Source organism: Silurus aristotelis (genome assembly GCF_946808225.1).
Source record: "Silurus aristotelis genome assembly, chromosome: 1".
Classification (NCBI taxonomy): Eukaryota; Metazoa; Chordata; class Actinopteri; order Siluriformes; family Siluridae; genus Silurus; species Silurus aristotelis.
In genome coordinates this window covers 43,662,613-43,687,237 of record NC_139574.1, presented here as the reverse complement: position 1 = coordinate 43,687,237, position 24,625 = coordinate 43,662,613, and the positions used below count along the sequence as shown (strand labels likewise).

At 42.2% G+C, this 24,625-nt stretch overlaps 2 protein-coding genes across 4 annotated transcripts in view; one reads left to right on the top strand and one right to left on the bottom strand.

Moving 5' to 3' along the window:
- adcy2a (adenylate cyclase 2a) overlaps positions 1-24,625 on the bottom strand; it is a 53,673-nt gene that overhangs the window by 13,163 nt on the left and 15,885 nt on the right. For 2 of the 3 annotated variants that reach the window (XR_014533696.1, XM_083541803.1), the window contains exons 3-5: positions 14,542-14,703; positions 3,607-3,756; positions 882-1,030 (exon numbers count right to left, since the gene is read on the bottom strand). Coding sequence is in view for 2 of the 3 variants with exons in the window: in XM_083541803.1 (XP_083397929.1) it covers positions 882-1,030; positions 3,607-3,756; positions 14,542-14,703 (461 nt within the window). In the remaining variant the exon portion in view is untranslated. Of the gene's footprint in view, positions 1-881; positions 1,031-3,606; positions 3,757-14,541; positions 14,778-14,870; positions 15,338-24,625 lie in introns of those variants that run through there. The other variant, XM_083541804.1, reaches the window with a different exon arrangement.
- On the top strand, positions 20,406-24,321 carry LOC310734149 (uncharacterized protein; the record flags this gene model as incomplete). Its single annotated transcript, XM_083555814.1, has 3 exons — positions 20,406-21,332; positions 22,055-22,560; positions 23,444-24,321. Exons 1-3 carry the CDS (start codon positions 20,437-20,439, stop codon positions 24,319-24,321), a joined length of 2,280 nt encoding a protein of 759 aa, XP_083411940.1. The 5' UTR covers positions 20,406-20,436.

The window sequence follows — 24,625 nt, the reverse complement described above, 5'->3', positions numbered from 1 at the left end:
TATTTTCTTTGCGGTAGGATATTTTGCTGAGCCGAGCGTTTATATTTATTGTGCATTATTAAAAAAAAGAAAAACAAAAAAAAAGATCTGCCAGGACAATGAGCTGAATATCAGAGCGCGTTCACACCGTGTAAATATCCAATCAGGAGTGTGCAGATTTGATGACTAATACAGGATTATTGAGTTACACAAAGAACAAAAAAATTTATTTCATCTGTAAGAATATATATATATGGAGCAACAGCAATAACCTGCTTCGTGGGACAAGTTCCTCTCCAGTTCCTTTTAGTTTAGACCTGAATGGTTTCCTTCCTTCCTGTTTCTTTGCCAACCACCAATAACACAATAATCCTGGAGAAACATCTCTTAGACCTGCGTCTGAGACCTTCATATAAAACACTAAATCCACAGTGGGATTGTTTTGTCGGCAGGATGTTCAAGAAACAGTTTTTTTTTATAGCAGCGCACCAAATCGAACAGATCTGAATCACACATCTGCCGCCAATTAGCGTAATCAGGAGCGCTAGATTCCCGTCCACACTCCGCAGGAAGTAACGCCAGCGCTCGTGTATTACGCCGCATAATTCGCTTTTCTTTTCAAAAAGATGCGATTACACCGAGAGCACTGGATTCAAACGCGAACTTTTACACCTTCTTAGGTTTCAGCGTCACCGCTAACGTTAGCAGGAGTTCAGAAATAGCATGCGGTTCATCAGTGCTTCTTTATTCCAGTGCAAATTGAGTCAGTCTGCAACTTCTTGGTGGAGTCATTAACATTCAGTGTGAGAGCAACGTCTGAAAAATTCATCTCTGCTTCAGGGCAGAGTGTGTGTGTGTGTGTGTGTGTGTGTGTGTGTGTGTGTGTGTTACAGAAAGAGCACCTGACGTTGGTGTGTCTCTGCACGTATAAGTTGTGAAAGTTGTTGGTGTTCTCCGCCTGCCCGAAGTTTGGTCCCTGGAGCCGTTGGATGATCTCGGCCTTCATGACTCGAGCGATGTGAGCAGGAAGCAGTGACAGCAGCAGACGCTCCTAAACATATAAACCACACCGTCGCATCTTCTCACCACCTACATTCTAAATACCGCCTTCACTTTTAAACATCTGACCATTAGGTGAAAAACATCCCGTTCCACATTTAATCCCCATTTGCTTAAAGCTCCACTCCTCTGAGATGATGTTCCACTAGATTTGGTGAAGATTTGAGATCATTCAGCCACAAGAGTGTTAGTCAGGTAGTGATGTAGGTGAGGTGAGGAGGCCTGGGGGGCAGTCAGCGTTCACACCAAAGGGTTGAGCAAAGCTCTAGTGCAGGACACACAAGATCTTCCAGATCTTCATGGCTTTGTGGATTGTCATGCTAGGACGGGTTTGGGTTTTGCTACAAAGACGTCCCAGACAATCTGTGAAAGAACCACATATGGCTGGAAAAGTAGGTGTTCCAATTCTCACTTTTTCGTTATGCAGAATTCACATTCCACAGTCTAAAAATAGAAACGGCACCAAATCATCTCTCAGCTCGGACTACAGAGGGAAAAAATGAAGCTCTGGAAGCCCTTTCACAGAAATGATCGCACTTCATCATGGAAGCAGCTGAATAAATGAAGCAGTCCTTTTGCATATGTGTGTGTGTGTGTGTGTGTGTGTGTGTGTTTGTGTGTTTTGGTAAAGAGGCTTTCCATCAATCTGATTTCCACGTTCCAGGTGATTAACTTGTGATTAGGTGAATTTAATACGAAGCTGTAAATGAAGCTCATCTGATATCACGCTGCTGCCAATCAACTGTTTTTCACGACGGATGAAAGAAGATGCTCGAGTTGAAGTTCTGCGCAAAAAGATACATTTCTCACCACTTGGGGTTGATTTCCTATTAAACAGTCACGTGTAAAATCAGCCAATCAGCGTTGTTCACTTACATCTAACAGACACATGAATGGGAAGAGATACACTGTGTTGGCAAAAGTATTGGGACGCACGATGTTTTTCAATTCAGTTCGTTTTGCAGACCATTTTTACCAATGGCCCGAGTCCCGAATGAGCAAGCGAATGACTGTCTCTAATGACTGTGGTAAGAAAAACCTCTCTGACACTTGAAGGAACCTTGAGAGGAACCAGACCTAAAAAGTGTGGCACTAAATCTTCATTCATTACAGTTCCATCATTGTTCGAGTTCTGTTTATTTATAAATGCAAACTGTGGTCCTGAGCACATTGCAGTCCAAATCCATCATCAGTGTTCTTGAGTTGCTCAATAATTTCATGGGTCTTGGAATATTTCTCTCAGCCATATGTTGAAGGCACGCAATTGTCTTTGGATGCAAGAAATTTTGCCTTTACTTGAACTAGAAGATCCGAACCTGTTCCAGAACATGGGTTGTAGTGGAAGATCTCCTGCTATAGATCTCCATCCTCCACTAGAGTGGATGTTATTCCTCCTCTTGTACTCTGATATTCAAAAAGCACATCCCACTCTTAAGGTCAATTTTCCACAAATCTTTATCCCTATAGTTTATAATAATTCACTGATTAGTAAAAGCAGCAATCAGACCATCAAATCAAAGTGTTAGGAACTGGCAGGATGTTTCTGGTCCAGCCAACATCTGTCTGTTTGACCTTTTACACAGAATGCAGCTGGAAGGCAGCCATATTTAATCAACGTCAGCCTTAGACGATTGCAAAAAGCACCAGCCAGAATCATCTTTCCCAACGTCTAGCCGGTTTTCGGCTTCCACAAAGAACGCGGGATTGTTTATATCCTGATTAAAGCCTTGTGTTCACTTTGTCCCAGATTCGGGTTGATATTTACCCAGGGGAAAGCTACTCGCGTTCAGAGTCAGGTTCTGCAGCTGCTCAAGAAAGATTTTCTCACCGAGGTTCAAATGACCTGCATGAAGCTCCTGACTCAGAGGTTGCCAGATTGTTTTCTGAGTAGATAAGATTCCCTAACATTCAATCTCACCATGGTGGTCCTCCAGGGACCTGGTGAGTCACAAGCCAAGCACATTCTATAAATACTTAATTTTATTCCGTAATTCTCTTTCATATAGATTCACCATGAAGATCAGATCTACACGGGGTTGGAAGATGTGAAAGATCTCCTGCTCTAGAGCGCTATTGAACACCCTTGTGGTTAAACTTGAATGCTGACTGCACCCCAGGCAAACATCACAATTATAATGATTATAATTTCTATATAGATTCTATAGCAGGAGATCGTCCACATCTTCCAACCCATGGAAAGCAGATCTTCATGGTGCACAGGTGAGGGCAAAAATGTCATGCATCCAAAGACGTCTGATACAATTGTGTACCTTTTGGTGAAGAACCAAATACGGCTGGAACAGTCGGGTGTCCAAATTAGGAGTTGCTTTAAAGCCTTGGGCTTCTTCTCCACACTAATGCCGGCTAAAACTAAAAGCAAATTCACTTTTGGGTTTTGGGATGAAAAGGTCCACACAGTCCAGGATACACAGAGGCTTTTCCTGCTGAATAAATCTTCACAAATCTCCACAAAATTTGCTGAAACCTCATCCCAGAAGAGTGGAGCTTATTATAAGAGCAGAAGGGAGCAAATCAGATTTATTTTTAAATTCAGTTTTGCCCACAAACCTGTTGTCGCTTCTCAAACTCCAGCTTGATGGGAAGCTTGATGCAGTTGCAGGTGTCGTGGTAGGTCTGCTTGAGCGCGAGCTCCATCAGGTGTTTGTGGTACGCTCCGGCCATGTTCCCGCAGATGAAAATGATGACGTTGGCCATAATCTAGGGAGAGAAACAGAAATAAACATAAAATCGGAGGAAACATTCAGTTCCCGGGAAACTATTTTACTTTAAAAACGTGAGAACAGATTCAAACGGCCCCAAAAGTTTACGTTGTAGTTTCTATCCAATCAGATTTCAGCCATGACATCATGTGTTGCCGGGGTGAAGTATCGATTTACCTCGTGCTTTCACGACAGGCTTCCTATAGCTTACAATCCGTGTTGCTCGCAGCTGCTGCTTTAACCAATCAGATTGCGAGTTTGGATTGGACTCCGGCGCCCTCTAGCGGGCGTACGATAACGTCGGCATTTTTATGTACTTTGATTGGGCGGTCAGAGAGCGTCACTAGTCAGAGCTCACAACCCGCATTTGTAGCACACTGCACAATTTCACATATTCGTGTAGATTTAAGAGCTGGTTTTTGCGTAATTCCGAATGGGGGATCAGGAGTTACCCCTGACTCTAAATACCGAAAATGTTCCCGTCTCAAATATTGACGCGACTTTTAAACACAAGTCTGAATACGTCCCTTTGTGCAGATGAATACGTGCAGAACAGGAGGTTCGATGAGGATAAATGGGGTTTCCCAAAAACAACAAAGCTTCCCTTGTTTCACCAGGAATCAGAAAATGCCAGTGCCTGTATTCCGGTGCACTCGGATACGGCGTGCTGCTCACGGAATCGAGAGAAGCTCATGTGATACACACGGCCGTACACGTTGGACGGGTTGATGACCTAAAATAACCCTTTTTATTTCGATCCCAAGCTCCCAAGCGCGACTATTTCCGACCAGAACAGCACAACAATCCAATCACGTTCTCAGCTGGAGTGCGGCACAGATATTGGTTTCAGCGTCAGTGGCCTGGAACGACCGAACCACAGCTGAGTCGTCCTCCTTTCTTCACCATTTCATCCTACTTTGTTCAATTACCTCCCTGGAAGGCTGTGTCTCTGATTCCCCTGTGCCTTTTATCCTCAGTCTCTTGGATTCGACTAACCTTTTTTTACTATTGCTTCAGAGCATTAAAGGCTCACAGGGTCTTCCTTTCATCATCATCATCATCATCATTATTTAACTATTATTATCATGTTTATTTCCCCTCAGGGTTCGAGGCGAGGACGTCAGACACTAAAAGACTGTCAGAGCCGGGATTTATTGGAGTCTCGCTATGCTGATGGACAGGAAGGCAATTTTCCACGTCTCGAACCTGTGCACAGTTCACGCTTTTAATTTCCCATCACGCCAAACTCTCCAGACTTATCGCTCGTGACGAGACATCGCTACGTCGACGAATTCATTTCCATGAACTCAGATTTGATCGCATTTAATCAAATCTTCTTTTCACGATGTTCTTTACGGGAAAGTCACTGACGCTTCCTGCTTTTCTTGCTGATCCGTAGAAACTTTTTGGGGGGTCAATAACTTTTTTGATTGTATTTTTTGCTGACACTGGTTTTATCCTTCAGCCCATCGTAAGTCCAGCCAAAATTTCTACGCAGGAGATGTTGCTGACTGATGCTGAAAAAGTGAAATTAGCGACTGGTTTGATGTTGGACGCGTACAGGGACCTCGTAAAGAATCTAACAGCAATAAAAACCCACTTAAAAACAACAAACCCTTTTAGAATCGGTTTAACGGTTATTATGAGAAGTGTATTGGTTTTAAAAGAAACCCTGCTGAGGCTCAACTGGTAGTTTGTGATCTTCTATTGGTGGTACGTGAGGTCTAATGGACACCATGGATTGATCTCACTAGAGACCTGCAGTAACCATGAGCCATGATGGTTCTGTTAAAGATGTTGCTTTGCTTCATTTTCATACAGTATATGAATCTGGCTTTATGTTTACATTCATGGAATTAGTAGACCATCTTACTTAGGGTTTTGGTCAAAGACCGAGCAGTGGCCGATTGTTGGGGCTGGGATTAGAACTCATGACCAGCAGATCGGTGCAACATTGTTCTTCCCACATACACGGAGATTTCGCACGTTTAATACACACCCTTCATTCGTACTCAACTTTCATATGCAGCATCTGTTTCCAAAAAATGTGGAAAAATCTTAAGGCTGAGAAAGTTGAATGTGTGATGGATGTCATATTACATAAATATTATATAAAGCAAGAAGAAAAATGTTTTTATTTGACGTGATGCCAACTTGACTCGGGTCATTCTACAACTTTGCAACCTCAGGAAACATGTAGACTTGTGCAACCTTGGCATCCTCCATCCTGTGTGGGAAGCTCACACTGTAAATCTGCAAACATTTCCACCAAAACAGAACCATTTCTTTTATTTTGTGTGTAGAAATAAAGGTATTTGGGGTATTTTATATATACTATTTGTTGAACTTCTAAACAGTTTAAGAAGAAATTGTTCTTACGACTCATTATATGTTATTTTAATGGCAACATTTCAATTGAACTCAATTCAGGTCTCACGGAAGAAGTTTCTGGAGTTCGATCCTCCGGGGAACAGAAAATGTTTTTTTCGAAAGTTACAGAAGCTTCATGTTAGAACAAATAACCCCGTGCCAGGAGGCAGCAATGAAGTCAACATTTTCTCTAAAACATTTGCATGGATTTAATAGAGATGCAAATAAAGGAGCCCGTGACATTTCTGTAGCCTGCGGTAAACAAACAGAGCCTCCTGCTGCTGCTGCTACTGCTGCTGCTGCGTCTCCGAGATCTCGTACAGAATACCAGGATTCGTCATCATTTGACTCAGCAAAGCTTTTTATTCCGCCGACGTCTGAACCGTGTATCTCCTGAGAAAAACCTGCTGCTTTGGGCACATCAGGCAGCTTCAACACCAAAACCCAGGAAGAGATTCTTCTAAAGGAGCTTAACAAAGTGTACAGTAACTTTGTGGACACCTGAGCACTTTCCTGGTGTTTCTTAGGTCTTTTCATAGACCTCGAAGGAACTGGTGCTTTGGATATATAATTCCACATTAATAACTATTTGCTGTTAAAACCTCCACTTTTTGGAGATGATGATCATTCAGCCACAAGAAGAGCATTTAAGTCAGGTAGTGATGTAGTTGAGAAGGTTCCTGGGGTGCAGTCAGCATGAAAAAGAGCATTAGCAGGAGATCTTCCACATCTTCCAACCCATGGAAAAGTAGAGCTTCATGGTGAACAGGTTTGGGTCTTTAAGGTTAAGTTAATTTGGACAAGTTCCTGCTTCCACATGCAAAGACGTCCTACACTACAGTGTGCCTTCAACTTTGTGCTCAAGAACAACCACATGTGGATGGACAAGGCAGGTGTCCTGATACTTTTGGTGATCCCACACACAGTTTGGGAAAGATACTGTACATGGTTACACACACACATATATATATATATATATATATAGCTATATATAGTCAATGTTCTCAAACCAAATTAAGAAATGTTTTTTTTCTGCGTTGGGTTGCCAGTTAGAACGCAGCTCGGTGCAGCCCATCTGTTCTCATCGCTGCTTTCACAACAATTACAGATTTGCAGATGGTTTGCTCGCAGTGAGCAGTTCACACCATCTACAGTCATATGCCTCATATTTTCAGGAAGCTTCTCTTGCCCCTGTTCTTACAGAATGCACAGAATTCCAAATGCAGGAGAACGAAAGCATCACCTCAAAACGTGGAACATCCTCAACCTCCAACGGCTTTGAGAGAATCCGTAACCCTATACAACTGCATTGAGGTACAAATGTTCCCTTCACTTAAACGATGCCCCCTGCACACAAATCCAGCTCGGTGAAGATATACTTAAGAAGGTTTGGAAGATGTGGAAGCTCTTGAGTGACCTGCAAAAGAGCTCTGACCTTAACCCTATTGGGATCACTTCTCCTACATCAGTACCTGACTTTACTTTAGAGCAAACAGAAACTAAAAGTCGAACTGGGATGCAAAATTCCCACAATTTCATAAATCAGTGTAATATGTTTCGATGTTTTATTGCCTTCCTGCTCGTGTAACTTCTCACCTCACTGCCTCGCTTTAAAGAATTTCCCCAGCGATTTTAACCAAATTGTTCGAGGCGGCGCACGCGCGCTAATCCACTTATAATTAACGAGCTAAAAGGTCGCTCGGAGCGTGGGTGCCACTAAAGGTCATGGTTGCTGACAGTCTCCTGCAGATACATCACCATTCAGCATAAACACATGGAGGAGAGGAAGAACAGGGGGGGGGGGGGACAATCAACATAGACAAAGTGGTATTAATGTGTAATAACACACTGGGAAATACACACACACACACACACACACACACACACTACCCAAACAGGGTCTAACAAATGTAAACTATTTTAATAAAATTTTCCATTATTTTTGTATTATTATTCATTTTATTTAATCAATTTTATTTGCGATTACTCAATTTAAATCAATATTATAAAAAAAATTGTATTCATTTGATTTATTCGATTTCATTTTTTATAAAATATTAAGATGTTATATATTATTTAACCATGCATAATAATATTAATAATAATAATAAAAAACAAGCAGTTTTATGTTTCTTTCCGTACCGAAATTGAACTGAAGCATGACTCAAAAGCTGAGGAGATAAAACAATCATCTTGTGGTCAATGAACCTGGTGGATAAATTGTGAGGGCAACATCAGGAAAGTTACGATAAGAAGCATTTTTTCATCCTGCTGTGCAAAAACAACCAGATAATAAACGTGTGGCTCAAACGCAACAATCACCAGTGAAAGAACACTCGCATTAAGGAAAGAACTTGTGTTCAGACACTATTTATTGAGTTGATTTTGCGAAATGTTTAAGATTAAACAAACCAAACAAATCTGAGAGCCTGTGGTTCATCACAAGTCTAAAGAGCAAATCTGAGATAATCACCCATAAGCCCTGGAGGTTTGGGGGGAGGGACATCTGTTACTCACACACACATACACACGGGTGTGGATAATTAATTAGCACCCAGAAGCTACCAGCTTGGAGGAGAACTCCAAAGAACAAGAGCATCCAAGATTTTCTGTAGACCCAAACCTGTTCCAATGCCCTTGTGCATCACCAAACATCAGATGTTTTCAATGACATCAACTTGCAGTGCCATCAAGCCAAAGGGTTTTAAAGCCACCACCATGAGTTGTTCATGAACGAATCGTTCATTTTAATGTGACCATCTTCACCACACTCCATCACACCCTCACCCACCTGGACAATAAGTAACACCTACGTTCAAATCCAGACTTCTTTAAATGTTCCTTCTTCTGATTCACCAATGTCCACCAATAAAGAGCTCCAACATCATCTTATTCACCGTGGACAAGCCCGTGATCTAATCGAACAAATTTAATCGAGCACAAATCGGCGAAATAACGAATATAGACTTAATTGAAGACTACAGCAAACGTCCTAAATCCAACAACTCGCTGCGATCAGCTTGAACAAACAATGAGAAATAACACACCTCACACCAGCCAGATGGGACCTTTGGCACCTGGGTGACCCTGAAAATCACGTTTGCGGAGCTGCAAAATGTGATTTCAAGCCTGATCTGGACACCAGAATCGAATTAGCTCGGTCAGAGATGAATAAAGAGAAACGGAGATGTCGCTGTTTACAGTGTTCTCAAAACGCAGGGGTTTCCAGAAGTCCTGGGAACCTCAGAGGAGCATCGTGGCACCAGTATCAATCGTTTATTGTACCTAGAAAACGTCTCAGCTGGAATCTAATGAGAAACGCGGCAGACATGAAAACGACACGTCGAGGGCAAACAGACTGTATAGAGAAAAAGTAATGTGAGCATTCGATTGAGATGTGCTTTCTGAACATTTAAGATTTAGTCTCCATTTTCTGTTAAATTAACCTCCAATCTTCAAGGAAGATGTTCCACTAGACCTTTTTGTGGTAATTTATGCAGCAAAGGTGTTAGTAAAGTCAGGTACTGATATAGACGAGGTGAGGAGGCTTTCACATTCATCCCAACGGTAAGGTTGAGTACTGAGATCTATTGAAGGCCACTTAAGATCTTGCACATCTCCCAATTTAAAGCTGGCTTTGTGCACAGGGCCATTGTCATGATGGAGAAGGTTTGGGTTTTCTAGTTTAAGTGAAGAAAATATTCCGGAAGAACTGCTGGTAAAGTCCATGTGGTGTATCAGAATCAGAACGCTTTATTAATCCCATTGGGAAATTGTTGGGTTGCAGTTGCTCACAGTAAAATTAAAGGAAAAACTGTAAAAAAGAAAGAAGTAAAAAAAAACATTTTATGTTCTTATTTTAACACAATGATGTTTTACACATTATTGACATGTAACTATCGTCATTATTATCATTGCAATTCATTTTTTATTAAGCCATATGCTTTTTAAAATATTCTAGTGTTCAGAGCTACAGCGCATGAACAGTTAAATCTACCTCGTGACCACTAATCTACCTCGCGACCACAGAAATCTACCTCGCGACCACAGAAATCTACCTCGCGACCACTCAAATCTTCCTCGCGACCACTCAAATCTTCCTCGCGACCACTCAAATCTTCCTCGCGAACCCTCAAATCTTCCTCGCGAACCCTCAAATCTTCCTCGCGAACCCTCAAATCTTCCTCGCGAACCCTCAAATCTTCCTCGCGAACCCTCAAATCTTCCTCGCGAACCCTCAAATCTTCCTCGCGAACCCTCAAATCTTCCTCGCGAACCCTCAAATCTTCCTCGCGAACCCTCAAATCTTCCTCGCGAACCCTCAAATCTTCCTCGCGAACACTCAAATCTTCCTCGCGAACACCTAAATCTTCCTCGCGAACACCCAAATCTTCCTCGCGAACACTCAAATCTTCCTCGCGACCACTCAAATCTTCCTCGCGACCACTCAAATCTTCCTCGCGACCACAGAAATCTTCCTCGCGAACACCTAAATCTTCCTCGCGAACCCTCAAATCTTCCTCGCGAACCCTCAAATCTTCCTCGCGAACCCTCAAATCTTCCTCGCGAACCCTCAAATCTTCCTCGCGAACCCTCAAATCTTCCTCGCGAACCCTCAAATCTTCCTCGCGAACCCTCAAATCTTCCTCGCGAACACTCAAATCTTCCTCGCGAACACTCAAATCTTCCTCGCGAACACCTAAATCTTCCTCGCGAACACTTAAATCTTCCTCGCGAACACTTAAATCTTCCTCGCGAACACTTAAATCTTCCTCATGAACACTTAAATCTTCCTCGCGAACACTTAAATCTACCTCATGAACACTTAAACTAAACTCATTAAGAAAAAACGAAAAAAAAAGACTAACTTGTTACTGTTTGGCAAATTGATATGCGCAGAAATAAATGTAAAATGCTGTAAAAAAAAATTGTTGTCGTTTTCTTTATCGCCATGGTTACAGCACATGACTTTTTCTGCTCTGAAAAACTCGAAGAACAACAAAGTGAAGGTAAATCAGTACGGGTTTATAAATACACCTGAAGTTGCACATGTTCAGCGAGGAGCTCGAAACCCACACAAGGTTCATCGCATGCTATTTTAGTATCACTGTGTGTGTGTGTGTGTGTGTGTGTGTGTGTGTGTGTGTGTGTGAGAGAGAGAGTTTCTGTGTATTAGCCGAGATCACACCTCGCACATCAGCAGTGATGTTGGTGATGATCAGAGTATGAGCTCTATTTATTCCTCAACTCCAGCTTCTGGCCAACGTGAATGCGACTCACACGAGGGTTGGGAAAAACAGAGAGAGAAAAAGAGAAAGAAAAAAGAAAACAGAGAAAGAGAATTCAAGGACTTTGCCTCTGGTTCTCAGTGCAGCCAGAGTGCAACTTGGGCAAAGAGAAAAAGAAAGGAGGAGTGAAATTGAAAGCATTCATTAATTGAACCTACTGTGATGCAGTGTTTTGCTCACTTTGGGCTTCAGAGAGCATTTATCTTCTGGACCTCCTGTGTGATGTTTCTGTTCCCTGCCCTCCAAGAACCCGCTTCATTACCGTGCTCAACTGCACGGGATGCGTTCTGATGACGCCCACCGCTGGAAAGATTTCAGCTTTAATGAAATCTAATCCTGCCGCTCGCCCCAACAACACCTCCATCATCCATCCTGTTCAATCTTCCCCGAGCGAGAACGTGACGAGAGCACTACGGAAACGCTCTGGTGTTTCACTTAGCCGCCTTATTCATCGCTGCGCAGAGAGTAAAGAGCGCTAATTCCACCACATTCCACCTACTGTCATTATCCAGAATATGGGTAAAATGAAGATGGATTTGGACTTCAAGTTATATAGTTTGCTGCAGAGGCTCACAGCTGCAAGTCGCTTTTTTCATTCAAATGTCCACCAATGAACAGGTGAAAATAACCCGGTTCCTCTGAAGGTTTCTTGAAGTCTCAGAGTTTTTCCTAGCATTGCTGGTTCGCTCGTTAGGGATAAACTGATATCTGGCTGATTTCTGGAGCTAAAATTTGGGTTTATAATCTGTTGATGTCTGTAAAGCTGCTTCAAGAAATTGACTGGACTTTTAATGGCCATTGGATCCGAAATTCATGAGTTAAATTCCCAGCATCACCAAGACGTGAGTACCGTTATAGTATACCATAGTGTATAAATGTAATCTAAATTAAGGTCTCTAATTAAGAGCAATAAGACAGATGAGATTCTGCCCCTCAAATATCCTGGTCCTAAACTTCAACACAATTAATCTGGGAGCTTTTAAACATCAAGAACTCCCTAAAAACAAGTCAACTGCCCTTCACAGGGAAAAGAAACGATACTCGTGCATGTGGTTTGGTGAGTGGAGAAGTTGGCATGAGTCATGCACATGAAGGCTGCTGAGATGTTGGCATGTGTACGCCTGAAACCAACAGCCCTCTGGAAGCCTGCAGAGCCGTAAACCTGTTAGCCTGCAGCAGCCAGCGCCAACACGTCCAATGGTAGCACGGCTTCCCCTGAAGAAGCCCACAATAACCAGACCACATTTTTATTCACAGACATAAACATGCTTTTGTAGCTGGAAATACGAGTGTGGTCAGGATTCAAAAGAATGGTGCGAATAAACATCCTGCTTATCAAGTCATGGTTCTTCCCAAAACCGTTGGAGGCAGTGGAACTAAGAGAACCGGTTCCAGCATGACAATGCAACCCCTGTGCACAAAGCCAGCTACATGAAGATCTGCTTTTCAGCAGGTTGGGGTGGAAGATCTCCTGCTTACAGTACAAAAAAATGGGGAATGGGATGTTCAGAAAGAAGCACAATCTTGTGCTCAGGTGTCCACAAACGTTTGTCCAGAACACTGCAAGTCTCGTTCACATATAACAATTAAAAAGTTCGTATTTTTTACCTATTTGGGTATTTGAATGGTGGTTTTAAGTTCAATCTGGCAACCTTGTATGTCTGAATCTACACATCAGATGTTGACACAAGCGTTGGGGTTAACGCTGAAATGAACACATAATTAGATGAAAGTAAATCCCTGATAAAAGCAGGATAATTAGGTCAGTTAAGTGTTAACGTGCACTCCAGAGCTTCAGCAAGAAGCCAAGTTGGTTCCTTGCCATGTTCCTTCAATTTTATCTTCTCATTTAATCATCATGCAACTAAAAAGGCTACTTTACAAAGATCCTGTGCTTTTTTGTGAACGTCCCATTCCACATTTAGTCTCCATTTCCTGTTATAATAAGCTCCACTCTACTGAGAAGATGTTCCACTAGATTTTTGAGGAGATCTGTGCTCAGACAGCTACAAGGGTGTTAGTAAAGTCAGGTACTAATGTAGGTGTAGAAGTAAGATCTTCAAGGAGCTGCGCAAATGCCGTAACAGGTTTGGGTCTCCAAGATCGAGTGAACTTTGCTACAGCATCCAAAGATGCCCTGGATAATTGTGTACCTCCAACAGTTTGGTGAAGATCCACATATTTTATTTACTTCAAACCCGTGGTGGATTTTTAGAAACGCTACATGTAAAGTGCATTAATATTCAGTCGTCTGTACGATGGCGTTTATTAGATTCGCTCGTGGGTTCTTTTGTGCTCGTGTCTGACGTTCACGTGTTCCAGTGTTCCAGGCGTTTCCAGCTGTCAGAGCTGAGGTTTTTCTCAGACGCCTTTGCTCCTGCACCCGTGATGATCAAAACAGAGGGAGAAAATAAAGAAAAGGGGGAAGAAAAAGGAGGAGGGTGAAGGTGACAGACGGGTTTTTTTGTAGATGCTGAAAAGAATAGCGAAGAATCAATTCTTTCTCTGACAGCGGCGGATTAGAGGGCGAACGGAGCACCAAGTCAAAATCAGCGCTATTGTTCTTCATGACGTTTCGAGGAGGTGTTTAAACGACTCCAGATCCTCGCTGGAAAGTCTGATTAACAGCCTCTTTCCACATTCTGAAGACAAAAGTATGTAAGACTCTTCCAGCCAGAGGTGGTTCTTCTCCAAACTTGTGAGCACGAACCTGGAGGTACACAATTGTATTGGATGCCGGAGCATGACGGCGTCCAGACCTGTTCCAGCATGACATTTCACAGAACCAGCTCCATAAAAATCTGCTTAATATGGGTTGGAGTGGAAGATCTCCTGCTATAAACCCGACTGAACACCTTTGGGATGAAAATGTGGAAACGGCTCAGCAACTCGAGCACGATGATGGTCAGAGAACGAGCCACATGATCTCACTTCCACGCCCACCCTACTCGCCAGCTTCGAGTTCTGCAAAGATTCTGAGGGTTAGGGTTAGGGTTAGGGTTAGGTATAGGTATATATATAACCTCGTATAGATTATAACTGATACTGTATAACATCCAGGCACATTCATCAACCATCTCACCATCCCTCTCACTCACTCACTGAGAAGAAGGACGTGCACTGACCTGCCACACCAGATGCTCGGTGCTCTCTCTGGCGGTTGACAAACACACTCCGAGGACGATGGTGTGAGACGAGCAGGTGACAACGCTGGCGATGATGGCGTCCCTCATGGAGAAGGGCAGCATGGTGTACACCACGAAAATGATGAACAAGAAGAAGGACACCTGGGGAAGGACGGAGGAGAAAAGAATATAATAGTTAGTTAATATAATTTACTAAACTTACAGCTTTTTAGACACTGTATTGACAAAAGTTTTGGGACACCGGACTTTTCTTTCCCCAAACTGTCCACAATGTCGGAGAACGTCTTTGGGAACTTGAACTAGGAGACCCAAAACCTGTTCCAGCATGACAGTTATGCACGTCATGCTCCATGATGATCTGCTTTCCATGGGTTGAAAGGTGTGGAAGATCTCCTGCTACCGATTAAACACGGTTGAGATGAACGCTGTCTGAATCTCCTCACCTTCTCAAGCCATTTTCTTGAAAAAGTGTCTTATTTATAATGTTACTGTAATTATCCTTAAATGAAATGCGATTCCGTAGACGTTCTACTCGAACAAAAAGAAAATGGCTTCACAAATCGCTCTCTTTCTCTCTCTCGCTCTGAACTTTACTTTCAACTCGCTCAGAGCAGAAGAACGTGCGAGATGATGTAACGTGGAGCAACATCACAGCAGTGTTTAAAGCAATGCTCTGTAAGAATCTTCAGAAAAACCTCAGAAGAACATATAAATCATTTAAATCAGACAGTTCTGTAGTGCTCATGTGTAGGTTTCCAGACTGGTCCAAATGTTGTGTTTCAGCTTGTGGATCTTCTGCACATGTGATGTTTTTTGTTCCATCATATGCAAACTCTGGATATCCGTATAGAAAATTCTCAGCACGTTTGGAAAATCTGAAGCGTTTACCTTGACCTAGATCTCCATGAATTTATTACTTGATCTTCTGCTACATGATTGGCTGATGCCTCATTTAAATACATACTGTACAAACCAATCAGCAGACAGTTTTTTTTTTTTTTTAAATAAAAACTATTACAAAACTATTTATTTTTCCATCTCAGATCCATGCCATGTGTGCTTGTCGGGGTTTTTTTTTGGTTTTCTTTTATTTGACAACAGTATCCATCAAATCTAGCAGTAATGAACAGCAGTCAAAGTTGTATTCAAATTCTCTGGTCCTCCAAAACCAGGTTCATCAGCATTCTTTTGCTGCATGAATCACATGGTGCTGATGTTCATGCATTAAAGAAAGAAATATATCAGAGCAGAAATGCCCAGCGCAGAATCACTAATCTGGGTCAGATTTCTTGCCATGGTGGAAAAAGCTAAGCAGCTCAGAAACTCCAGCAGAGCATCCAGTGGCTTTGCATATTCAAAATGTGAACGTGATTTCTGCAAGACCATTAAAGCGCCATCTTCTTCTGATTGCTGTTCAAATATAAACATCCACGTCGCAGAAATGCAATTCATTTCTCCACCAACATCAAACAGCAAACCTGCAATAGACTACAGTTGGGGTACAGGTTGCCCCACTGCCCCTGCTATCTGCTCTGCAGCACTATAATGCTTTCTTCAGCTTTACTTCCTCATGTCTGCTTAGTCTTAGGTTACTAATCCTTTCAATTTCCATGCTCTATCTGAGGTTCCAGCACTGGACATTGGAGATAAAAGTTTGAGTTTTTTTTTCACAGGCAGGAGGAACAAGCTGACAAATACCAGCTTTCTACAACTCAGACAGACTGGCTGGTTAAATGGAACATGCAACTAAGGGTGAAATTAAAAAGCCAATTCTGCTGCTTTCCTACATAATTGTTTACAATTCCCCATGTCTCTCTTCTCAAACCTGCTTCTCAAACAGTTCCTGGAGCTGAGCCACCTCCTCCACAGGAGAACCAACTTACTGAAAACAGATCATTGTTTGCTCCAGTTGAGGGGGTTGTTCTACTCACTCTCTGGTGGACTGTGATGGATACAATCCATACAAGCACTCTGTAGGCTAATCCATGAACACTATCCAGGAACACTTCCTGTCCAAATTTCACAGTACCTGCCCTTGTTAGCAGAGGGCAATGTTGCCAAATCTTCTATTTATTAAGGCCATGTTTGAACAAATGTGTTTGAATTTTTCTTGGGATTAGAACTCATGACCTTCCAATCAGGAGCTAAGCTACCTTTTTTCGTGTCTTGGTTTGACTAATAAAACCCCAAGTCTAATTTGCCCCCGAGAATGAAGATGCTTAATTGACCTTTCTACATAAAGGATAACTCCTGAGTATGACGATGTTTGCGTAACCAGTTCCAGTACGTTTGTGTTTGTCAAGTAATGGGGATGACAAGTTCCCATGACCCCGATCACTTGTACATGTTTAGTCTTACACCTGATCAACTGTAAATGAGAACCGTATTTATATCAACAGATGCAACTCGTGAGTGCTTGCAGTGATTTGCATTGAACTTTTAGGGATTAGAAGGTTAGAGAACAAAGTTTGGTGCATGAACAACAAGGACAAAACTTTGTGGAGCCCTCAGCGTTAAATGTGAAGGTTTGTGAACTTAAAGTTTCACATTCACTTCCCATTTGCTGTTATATTAACCTCCACTCTACTGGGAAGATGTTCCACTAGATTTTGGAGTTTATGGAAATTTGTGCTCATTCAGCCACAAGGCGTTAAGAAAAAACTTGACTATGAATGTGGGACTATTTTAGCGCCACCTACAGGAATTTGTGATCATTTGCAGTACAGGAAACCTACTTCAGTCCTAGGGTACATGGCTAATCTTTACAATCTGAATGTTAAAATCCTCAGGTGTTGCTAATTATCTAAAAGGACTATGGAGCTGGAGTTACACATACAGCTGTAACTCATGATTGCTAGCATGTTTTTCTTACAAAAACGCGAAAGCCGAATACATTATTGAAGCTTAACGCATTCAAATGCCCACTGTGGGTGTTTTTCATGGTTTCTCTCACAATAACTAACTAAAAATATGGTCACTAGTAAAATATTCTCATTGTAAGATTTTGGGTGCATTTTTCACCGTTTGGCAACATCCATTCGAATTCAGGAAAATTTGCTTCATATTTTGCTTGTTCATTTTTATTTTTTTTGCAAACTCAGGCTTTGATTCCAAATTTAATCAATGACCCAAAAACCCACCAAAAGTGCAAAGACGAGGTTTTCCCAGGTTTTAAAATCCCAACACCACCAGCATGGATGGAATACAGTTTCTTTCCAACTGAAAGAAATTCGAATAAACTTGTATCAGAACTTCCGTGTTGTGCCAGGAACAAAAAGCCTCCAATATTAGCAAAATGGAGTTCAGTTAATAACAGGCGGAGTAGAATTTCTTCATCCACCATGCCACACCTTGAGAAAAAAAAACATCAAACCATGCATCATGAAGATGAATGAAACAATAAAGCTCCAGTTTCCCATCTCCTGCAGAAAAGCCCATCCTTCACCCATCGTATGGTTTTGCATATTCAAAAGTGTAAACATGATTTAACCCAGATCGCTTCTCAGTAACCGGCTGAAGAACATGGTAAAAGCAGTGGATTCTACAGTCCTGGGGTTTTTGTGAATTGGCGATTGAGCTGTTGGACGTACAATTTCACACTGCAGAAATGGTTTCTACAAATTTGTCGTCATCATCAAACAGCACTCAGGGAATGAACTGGAGTTACTACGGCTGGTGTACAGATTACCCCGTTGCTGTTGGGATTTCCTCAGCAGTGTCTTTAATCAGCTTCCTCTTGGGATTTCCAGCCAGTCTTTGGGTTCTCCATGAGCTCGTCCAAAGGCGCAGAAAAAAATCCACCAGTGATATTTTCATCCTCAACCTGGCCGTTCTCGATCTCCTTTTCACAGCTCATGTCCCGTTCAATGTGTGTAACTTCGTGATATGGCAATTCAGAGAGCTCCAGTTTTTCTTAAACATCTTCTTTAGCTTGAGTCTGAATGGACGCCCTCTGTTTATGGCTTGCACCTGCTGGGATTGTTATATGGCTGTGGTTTACCCCATAGTGTACAAAACCAGTAAGACATTGCACACAATCAAGATGTTAATCACAATCATCATATACCTCAATATAGCAGGATGTGGATTAGTCGAGGGAACGGCAACGTGGTTGATCACAACTCCTTTCATCGGCTCACCTTTATTCGTGGCGCTCCCGGTTATCACCTTCTGTGATATTTCCGTACTTCGAGCTCTGAGGAGACCCGATCCGACAGGAAACTACAACGTCCATCCACAGAAGAAACGAGCTCTTCACATCATCTTCTGCAGCTTCATCATGACGCTGGTTGTGTATCTGCCACCCACGATGATCTTCTCGTTCGGGATGCTGATGCCGTTTACAGAAGCAGAACTCTCTTGTTGTATTAACTGCTACGGGGTTTGTTTCTCCACCGCTGGATGCGTCATTATGTCCATTTTCTGTCTGGTCAGTTTGGGGAAGCTGGACATGATCACCAAATGCTGGAAGAAATGAACATGGACACTGCATGGACAAAAATGTATAGGTTCTTGAGCAGAAGATCGGTATGTGCTTTTTTTTTTCTTTTTTTTTTTACATCCCTCTCCACGGTCAGTCATTGTTTGCTGTTTGGAATAAGCTCCATTCTTCTGGCAAGATGTTCCACTGGATTTTATGGCGATTTAATGTTTTATCATTTCCACTGGTTTCTTTAGATCAATTTCAGTTCTTGTGTATTGTTGGTAGAAAAAAAAAACGCTTAAACGGGTGGCAGCTTTTCTAGCAAAATAATGAACACCAGGAGGATTGATGGAGCGCCATGGCAAGTTTGAGTTCCTGAGATTTGTTTATTTGTGAATACGGTGTGTTTTATTCCTCTTACACCAAAACTGTTGTGACTTTTTATCTGCTTGTATATTAAATATGGAACCTTCTTAAAACAAGTGACTTAATGTCATCACTACACATTACAACAGATAAAGCAGGAGCGTCCAATCTTTTCCACAAGCAGGTCCACACCAAATTCTACCTGGTGCTCCTTTTGATTGTTTGGAATGAAAACCTGCCCCCACACCGACCCTTTGTGGAAAAACTTGGACCCCCTTATCTAGAGATAGCTAATCGTTCCATTAGTAAAAGTACTAAATGTGAACCTGATGATTGTCCCAACCTGCTTCTGACACTGGAGACTCCTTCCATAAACAGACCCTCCATGCAAATCCCAGTGAAGGAGCACTAACTAGAGAAGTGACAGTACATTAGGATTATCAGAAGAATGTCAGCCTGTTAGCCGGGACTACTTTCAGAACAATCGGATGCAAGTGTTCAGGAGCTCAGATCAGGTTTGGCACCTTTTATGGACAAAAGTTTGGGATATGATTTTGGAATGTCCCCATGTGCATTTAGTCTCCATTTGCAAAAAATCTTGTGGAAACATCTTCCCAGAATAATGGAGGTTATTATGACAGGAAATGAAGACTAAATTTGAAATGAGAGTTAATTAAGACAGGAAGAACTTGTGTTTATGGATCCTCCATGAAAAAATGTACTTCCACTTACAAGCAGTCCAATGATTCCATATTCCCTCACTACAAAACATCTCAGAAAACCAACGCTGAGGTCATGTCCTGTCCTGGAACATTATCCACCTTTAAAATAATGAAAATGAATAAAAAAAACGAGGTGAAAATCGCCGCGAATAGAACACAGGATTCCCATCTCCTGCATGAAGCCCAAATCTTTGTATAATCGCAACCATTTTGTGACTTTGCATATTCAAAACATGAGGGTGATTCAAGCAAAGTCAACATAAACCCCTCGATTCTTACTTTGCATTTCATCACAGCACGAGCTGCAGATTAGTGTGATGCGCTCGGATCTGCGCTCTAATATTTTCGAGCTTTCATCAAAACATGCACCTCTCAGAAATGGCAGCAGAGGTGAGATCTTCCAAAGGAAATTCATTCATTCTAAACAGCACTCAGGAAACGGACTTTAGCTACTACAACTGGTGTGCAGGTCACCCCACTGCCCCTGCTATCTGGGCAGCAGTATCTCTGATCTGCTTCCTCTTGGGATTTCCAGCAAGTTTTTGGGTCCTCCATGAGATCCTCCAGAGGCAAAGACAAAGATCCAGCAGTGATGTCATGTTTGTCCTGGCCGTTCTCGATCTCATTTTCACAGCTCAGATCCCAATCAGTGTGTGTAATTTCATGCTATGGCATATTAAAGATCTAGAAGTTCTCACAGACTTTCTCTACAGCTTAAACCTCCTTGGACGACCTCTGTTTATGGCTTGTATCTGTTGGGACTGTTACGTGGCTGTGGTTTACCCCATAGTGTACAAAACCAGTCAGACACTCGTTGTGGTTAAGAAGGCGATTACAGTCGTGATCTTGTTGGCTGTCGGAGTCTGTGCCTCGGCTTTATCTGTTACAACATGGTTGATTTCCACCTCCTTCACAGTCTTTCCTTTAATGGTGGCGCTGCCGGGTATCGCCTTCTGTGATTTCTCCATACTTCAAGCCCTGAGAAAACCAGCTCCCACAGGAAACTACAACATCCATCCACAGAAGAAACGAGCTCTTCACACCATCTCCAACAGCCTCATCATGACCTTCGTTGTCTATCTGCCGCCGGTGGTGATTTTCTCCTTCGGAAAGCTGATTCCGCTCACAGAAACAGAGCTCTATTGTTGTTTAGATTTCCTGGGATTTTGTTTTAACACGGCCGGATGCGTCATTATGCCTCTTCTCCACCTGGGCACTGCGGGTAAACTGGACATTCTGAAGAACTTCTGGAAGAAATGAAGTGTATAATGGAGCTGGAATCGGAAAACAAAAAAATGTCCTTCACTATTTTTTAAAAACATGGACACCACTGGCGACAAGCTGCAGCTGAACAATTGTAGAAATCGGAAACTTTGCAGAACTTTATTTAGTGTGATATAGATCTCGAATACTATATAGAAAAATCAAGAAACTATACTGTTACTCAATTACCTCCACTCTTCTGGAAAGATGTGATGCTGGAACAGGGCCGAGTCTAGTTCAATAAAAGTTACATTTCATTCTACCACATCCAAAGATGTCCATATAGTGTATCTCTTACAATATACAGTCAAATAAGATGTACATGGCAAGATTTCAGAAAAAAGGTCAGAAAGGAAGTGACGGTCACCAGACCTGCCATTTATTCGAAATAGAACGAGTTCTACATTTTCATTAAAACTGGTACGAGACGTCTGCAAGGTTTATATTCACTGCTCGTTTAAAATGATTCACGTTTTTTACAAGAACAGTTTTCTGCCCAGCATCGAACCCTGACAACAAAACAGTGTAGTTTAATTCAAATCATTGTTCTTTGTTCATATTTTCTATATGGTAGAACTGTGTATATCTGCTGGCATCTTATTTGCATGCATTGACCCCTGAACGATCTCCTTTTCACAGCTCAGATCCCAATCTTCATATTTAATTTCATGATATGGCATATTAGCTATTTACAAAGTGCTTTAATCTTTGTGTACAGTTTCAACTTTATCGGACGACCTCTGTTTCTGGGTGGCATCTGTTGGGACTGTTACGTCGCCGTGGTTCACCCCATAGTCTACAAAACCAGCCAGAAGTTTGTTGTGGTTAAGAAGGTGATCACAATGGTGGTGTTCTGCATCATGTTCATGTTCGGATTGCTTGTATGCCAAATGCCACGGTTGGTTACGACTCCTTTAATGGCGACTCCTCTGATGGTGGTGCTCCCGGTTATCGCCTTCTGTGACATTTCCATCCTCCTGGCTTTGAGAAAACCCGATCCGACAGGAAAGAACGAGATCCATCCACAGAAGAAACAAGCTCTTCACACCATCTCCAACAGCCTCATCATGACTTTAATCATCTACCTCTCACCAATGCTGATCTTCTCATTGGGAAACTGGTTGTTTGGAGAAATGGAGACCTATTGTTGTTCAGCACCGTATGAGTTTTCTTTCTCCACGGTCGGCTGTGTCATTATACCCGTCCGATATCTAATCAGTGTGGGTAAGCTGGATGCTTTGAAAAACCTTCGGCAGAAACGAACTCTAGATTCTTAACCCTGTTTTTAACGTATATAAACCATAATTCATGTGCACCTGCATCCCGAGGTTTGTTTGCACCCTAGAACAATCCCTCTTCATGATCCAAATATGTGGCATGTCCTTTACTGATTGAAATCCTGTTGTGGAGAGCTTACGAGGAGCTCCAAAGTGGGATCAAAAACATGTCATTCAAATGTTTTCATTAAAGATCTGCTTTACATGGATTGGAAGATGCGGAAGATCTCCAAACACCTAGCGAAGACCTTTGGGATGAATGTGAACGCCGACTGCACCCCAGGAACCTCCTCATCTTCTATACTTCAGTACCTGACTTTACTAACACCCTTATAGCTGAATGAATCTCCACAAAATCTTCATAAATTCTAGAAGAACATCTTTCCAGAAGAGTGGAGCTCATTAGAACAGGAAATGAAGAATGGGATGTTCAGAACGAAGGACAAACTTGTTTAGGTGCACTCATTAACTTAACTTTTAGAGAGCTTCCTCTCCAAACTTCACATCAAAATCTTCCCTGCTCCAAAATAACCCCGAACCAATAATCTTCCACCTCCATGTGTTTGTGGGGGGTGATGGAGTCTGAATAATAATAACAAGGCATTATCCACGTCTAGCAGCTCTGACTGATGTGATCTGCATGTCACACCTTTTTTTTTCCCAGAACAACATTTCAGTTCATTTAACCAATAGGATGAACTCAAAAAAAGGGGCGGGGCTGAAACTCCAATGGGTATAACTAGTGGCAGGTGTGGAGTTTTAGAAAGCGTGTAATGGTCTTCAGTGAGGTAAGCCCGAATCTGAATTCTGACGCACTTGTGGAACCTCAGACTGTCCTTCCAGCATGGACGCCTCACTCCTGAACGCGTCCTTAGTGCCGAACGAGCTCCCGTATATAAACTGCAATAACTATTTCAAGTACGCGTTATTCGGCAGTGTGCTTTCTGCTATCTTCTTCACACTGGGTCTTCCGGTTACGTTATTGATTCTTTGGGAGCTGTGTAAGAAGTCGCAACAGAAAGGGTCCAACGGTTTTTTTATGATCAACACGGTTGTTGTAAATCTGGCGTACTTGCTCATCGTTCCGTTCAGCGTGGGGAACAGTATGGTGTGGCACTACAGGCCGTTCGAGTGCATCGACAGTCTCATGGACGCCTTTATTTTGTGCTCCAGACCCCTGTTTATGGCTTGTATATGTGTGGATTGTTATTTCGCCGTGGTTCATCCCATAGCCTACAGGACCAATAAGAAAATGGTGATCCGAAAGGCAGCAGCTGTGATTGTTTGGCTCAGCTCCATGGCTTTCTTTTCCCACAAATGTGCTAAAATGTTTATATACCCGCCTCCTCTCAACTCGGGTCCTCTGCTATTCTCGCTACCAGTGATCATTTTCTGTGATGTCACCGTACTCCGAGCGCTGAGAAAGCCCGATGCGACTAAACGAACCATCCATCCGCAGAAGAAGCGAGCCCTTCACACCATCTTCAGCAGCCTGGTTTTAACATCGGTCGTCTACATTCCACCCGTAATCATTTTCTCATTGGCGAACATGATGCCAATGAACATAGAGTCTTACGATTGTATGGTTATGGTCTTCGGATTTATGTTTTCCATGAGCGGATGTGTCCTCATGCCTGTTCTGTATCTGGAAACTATGGGAAAGTTGGACAATTTGAAGGACTTGCTGAAAAAATATACTTGTTTCTGATACCGGAACGTGTCCATCGTCACCCATCTCATAATCTGAGGGCTTGGGAAACACGTCAACTGCTTTCCTGGGGTTTCATTCAAGAGATGGACTCAAAACCTGGACATTTATATCTTTCCTGGAGATCTCATCTACATTCAACCACCATTGGTGTCCATTGTATGGATACGACCTAAACTTCAGGAGACTCCCAAATATATAACTTAATATTGAATTATTTATATATGTAATTGTTTTTGTTAGTTTTGTTTACACTTTTGATGTACGTTCTCATCAGCTATCGTTAGCGTAGCATACATGAAAA